Source organism: Chaetura pelagica, unplaced genomic scaffold, assembly GCF_000747805.2.
Source record: "Chaetura pelagica isolate M959 unplaced genomic scaffold, ChaPel_1.0 scaffold401, whole genome shotgun sequence".
NCBI lineage: Eukaryota > Metazoa > Chordata > Aves > Apodiformes > Apodidae > Chaetura > Chaetura pelagica.
The window spans coordinates 1,443,598-1,447,630 of NW_009952259.1; the positions used below are offsets into that span (position 1 = coordinate 1,443,598).

General features: G+C 42.2%; 1 protein-coding gene across 1 annotated transcript in view; it reads left to right on the forward strand.

Annotated features, from left to right (window-relative positions):
- The first annotated feature begins 477 nt into the window (after window positions 1-477).
- Window positions 478-4,033, forward strand: part of PPFIA1 (protein tyrosine phosphatase, receptor type, f polypeptide (PTPRF), interacting protein (liprin), alpha 1) — a 55,923-nt gene continuing 52,367 nt past the window's right edge. The window contains exons 1-2 of the mRNA XM_010007428.1: window positions 478-989; window positions 2,106-2,369. Coding sequence (XP_010005730.1) covers window positions 2,106-2,369 — 264 coding nt within the window. The 5' untranslated portion in view covers window positions 478-989. The remainder of the gene's footprint in view (window positions 990-2,105; window positions 2,370-4,033) is intronic.

Genomic DNA, 4,033 nt, shown 5'->3' on the forward strand with positions numbered 1-4,033 from the left:
TGCGGGGCTGCGGGGCCGCGTTCCCGGCGCCGCTGTGGCCTCCGGCGGGGAGGGAGGCCCGGGCCGGCTCTACCCGTGAAGCGCGGAGGAGGGAGACAGAAAAGCCTCATCTCCTCAGCCAGCATCTTTGTTCTTCGGGCCCTGCTGTGGGGAAGAGGAGCGGCGGAGACCGGGGCGGCGAGTGATCGGTGGCCCCCGTGTCTCTTCGGGGCGTTTCGACCCTTCCTGTGCTGCCCTGGCGTTGCCTTCGTTCTCCGGGGGTTTCTTTTCACCCCTCTCGGCTGGATATCTTGGTGCCGGAGCATCGTTGGTGGGACCGGCCGGGCTGAGGGCGGGTGGAGGACTAAGGCGGAGGAAACAACAGGTCTCTCTTCTCGCCTTCCAAAGCGGTACCAGCGCCTTGCTCTTGGGATTATAAATGTGCGAACTAAGACCCAGGAAACTGGAAGGAGAGCCTCCCGTTGGAATTAACAGAAGAGAAAAGAAGGGAGGCTTTTCCAAGCCCTTCACGAGAAACCTCGTGCTGTTTTCCCATGCTGTCTGTACTCTCTTTAATAATGCGATTGTGACCTGAGTGGAATTTATGAGCGATGAACTATTGAAGCTTGTTGCACCACTGCATCAGGCTACATTGTTGGTTTTTTTTCTTTCAGCACATGATTCCCCCGTCCCAGCTGTTGCAGGACCTATGGGCCAGTTTTAGAGGGATGGGAAGCTGAGAGAGTTTAGTTTTGCATTCTTCTCTTCTGGGGACTTGGCTAGTTAGCTGAAGCTGCTGCTTTTTACTGGATCTGCTCTTTACTCGGCAGGTTTATTTGTTTTCATGTGCACGGGGTGTTTCAAGTAAATAGACATTGGACTAGAGCTGAATGGATGCTTTGCAGTCCGAAAGGTTATTTGGGATAACAAAAACCTACTAAAAACAGAAGAACTGGTACGGCAGGAAACCTGGGGCCTGTTTTCCGAGCCTTTTTGTTTTATTGAGCAAGGTAAATAACGTAGTGGTGTTGAAACTAATGGGCTTATGGTAATCATGCATGAAAATGTTACAAAGCACTCCAAGCTGTTCAAGTCTTTCAAGGGGCCGGGAGGTCCCACTGTACGGATCAGAATAAGGTCTGATAGTTCTTCAAGATGTGTGTGAATATGAGTGTGAAATTGAAAGCTGAGAACAAACTTGGTGGTACCTGCGAGGCAGAGAGAACTATTTTTTTTTCTGTTTGGCCTTAGAATCTTGTAAGTTTCTGATGTTGAGAAAGGCAGTCTGAGGAACTTGAGGAGTCTGAATGGTTCAGTGAGAGTGTGCAGTAATTGTATCAGTGAGTTTTTTCCATGCTTTTTAGAATCTTGATACCTTAGCCTCTTTTAAGGATCTGTTAGGGTTTCTTAAGTCCTTCCTGTTTAACAGTAGTACAGTATTTACATTTGCATTGCTAATTGTATTTGTACTCTGCCCTGAATTATTTTTGCTCACTTCTGTTATCCACAGTTGACAGCTGCTGCCACTTCATAATAATTTTTTGCTTTTTATCTTCCTTTACGTGTGTATGGCCTGAATTAGACTGTTTGGATTTATCACTAATTTACATGCATCACTTTTACCATAGACTTGCTACAGCCAGAATAAGCTCAAAGTGGTGTTTTAGATACTATCTCTCTATGTTTCAAGCATTGGGAGAAGCAGATAACAATTCTCAAAATATGCTGTGTAATCAGTTACTAGTTTAAGTGTATAATTTTTGGTGGCAGGCTGCATGCTTAGCTCTGTGTTTTTTTTAAGATCTCAGCAGCAGTTTACTCTGAAGAAAAATATAAATCCATTTAAATGAGATCAGAGTTTGAAACGCAGCTGTAAAAATCTGGTTTTGCAAGAAGTCACAAGATGCTCATTATGAAGTGATGCCTTGATTAAATTGGTGGGATACCTTTTCTGCTGCAGTCTTAATGAAATAGTGGCAACCACTAAGGTGTTGGCAACCTTTGCTGATGCTATCTTTGGGAAAGCTATGTTGGTATTATGGGTAGTATCCAAAGTTGCTTTTCTTCTCCTGTTTAGATTTGTTTGACTTAAATTTATGGCCTGTTTTGTCTTATTTTGTTTCAAGATGATGTGTGAGGTGATGCCAACCATCAGTGAGGCAGAGATTCCCTCTGGGGGAAATGGAGGCCATGGTTCAGGTTCCCCGTTACAGTCAGATGCTGATTCCCATTTTGAGCAATTAATGGTGTCCATGTTGGAAGAAAGGGATCGCCTTCTGGAAACACTCAGAGAAACTCAGGAGACCCTAGCACTGACCCAAGGCAAGCTGCAAGAAGTTGGTCATGAGAGAGATTCTTTGCAGAGACAGCTCAATACTGCACTTCCACAGGTATGGACATTTTGAAAGGAAGGTATCTGTCAATAACATTTGTATTTCTCTCTGTTGTTGGCTTTTTGTATATTTAATTTACTAAAGACTGAGTTTATGTTAGGGCAAGATCAATACAGCTTAGCACTTTCCTGAAGTATTTGTTGGTGGTTGCTCACTTAGAGAGAGAGAGATAAAAGTAAGGCAAGCAGGGAACATCAGCCCTTCCAGTATGCTTCCCAGTTTCTGACATTTATTTGGCTTAGGCTGAGTGTGAAGTCCTGTCTGCATCCTCATGTTTCATAGAACTCAATGAACTTTCTTCTGTCACTGGTATTTTTCTAATTGTTATTTCAAGTGGCCTGGTTAATTCATGTGCCATTCTGGGGAAGAAAGCAGGCCACTCTTGACACCCTTATGGACTTCGATTTAAAAACTTGTAAAGTTTAAGACTGATAGCTCGTGAATACATGCTGAGCTGTCAAAGCAGTGTAGAAACCCAAGTGTGTTGTTTAACAAATGTAGTTACTGTTGGGGAGTGTGGTTTTGGTGCCTGTAGTTCTAAATTTGTTCCAGGGGGCAGTGGTGTGGGATTAGGGAAGGTGATGGTGTCTACAGGGCTTCCTGGTTTTTACCCATTCTAGCTAAAAAGCACAGAACTGAACTTTGAACACTTTGGAAAGCATTTGGTTGTAGGCAAAGCAGAGGCCACTTCCAGGTGTCAGTTAACTAGTTGATGGCCTTACACTTTCTGGCATGACTTCTTGTTGCCCCAAGAATGTCATCATGACGTTGTACTTGCTTACATTATTCCAGGAATGCTTATTACTTTTACAAATGTTTACGTAGCCTTAAATATTGCAGTTACTGTTTATACACTTTAAAACAGTATTTTTAAACCCTTCTGTTCCTACTGCCCTCATTATAATGTAATCACTGTATGACTCTTGGTGTGGTAATTGGTACTGGCAGTTCCTCAGAGGTAGAAACGAAAAACTAATGCATATTAATCTAGTTCTGTTACAGTGGCATGATGGAAATCAGAAAAGAGAAGTTTCCAACCTTTGCTGTTCCCTGTGCTAAATCATGTGCTGCAGGCAAAAATAATTATTTGTTTTTCCTTTGTTTTTTGTTGTTGCAGTAATTGTGGCTTCTCTTTAGCCACTCTTTCAGGTCTGCTACCGTTAATGGATGCCATTAACCAATTGTACGATCTGTAAACTGTTAAGCTTGAATTTGTGGCCGAGTAGAGTCACCTAAGCTCTAAATTGCACTGTTCCTCTTTTCCCTTTTCAGTTCTCAGCTTTCCTTCCTAAATCTAGTAAGCTACTTACATGTAAGCATTTATTTCTAAGCATTTCTAAAATATTAATGCAGTTAAAAAAAAACAACGGCACCACTCCCATTGTCATAATTGTATGGTTTCCTTTGAAATCTGCAGGAGAAGTCTCCTAGTTCAGTTGAAAGTTATTTTACTGCAATTTTATATCAATATACAGCAGTGTATGGATTTTTGTAGGTTGCTGTTCAAAAATACTCTTATCCTAGTGTGAAATTGCGACTTTTGTCCCCAGTGGTGTTTAAGCTCAAGTGGTTGTGGAAGGTGATAATTGATGGTGTTTTTAAAAGTAAAAAATTGTATTTTTCTTACTACAATCAGAAATAACTTCTGTATTTGACAAGTT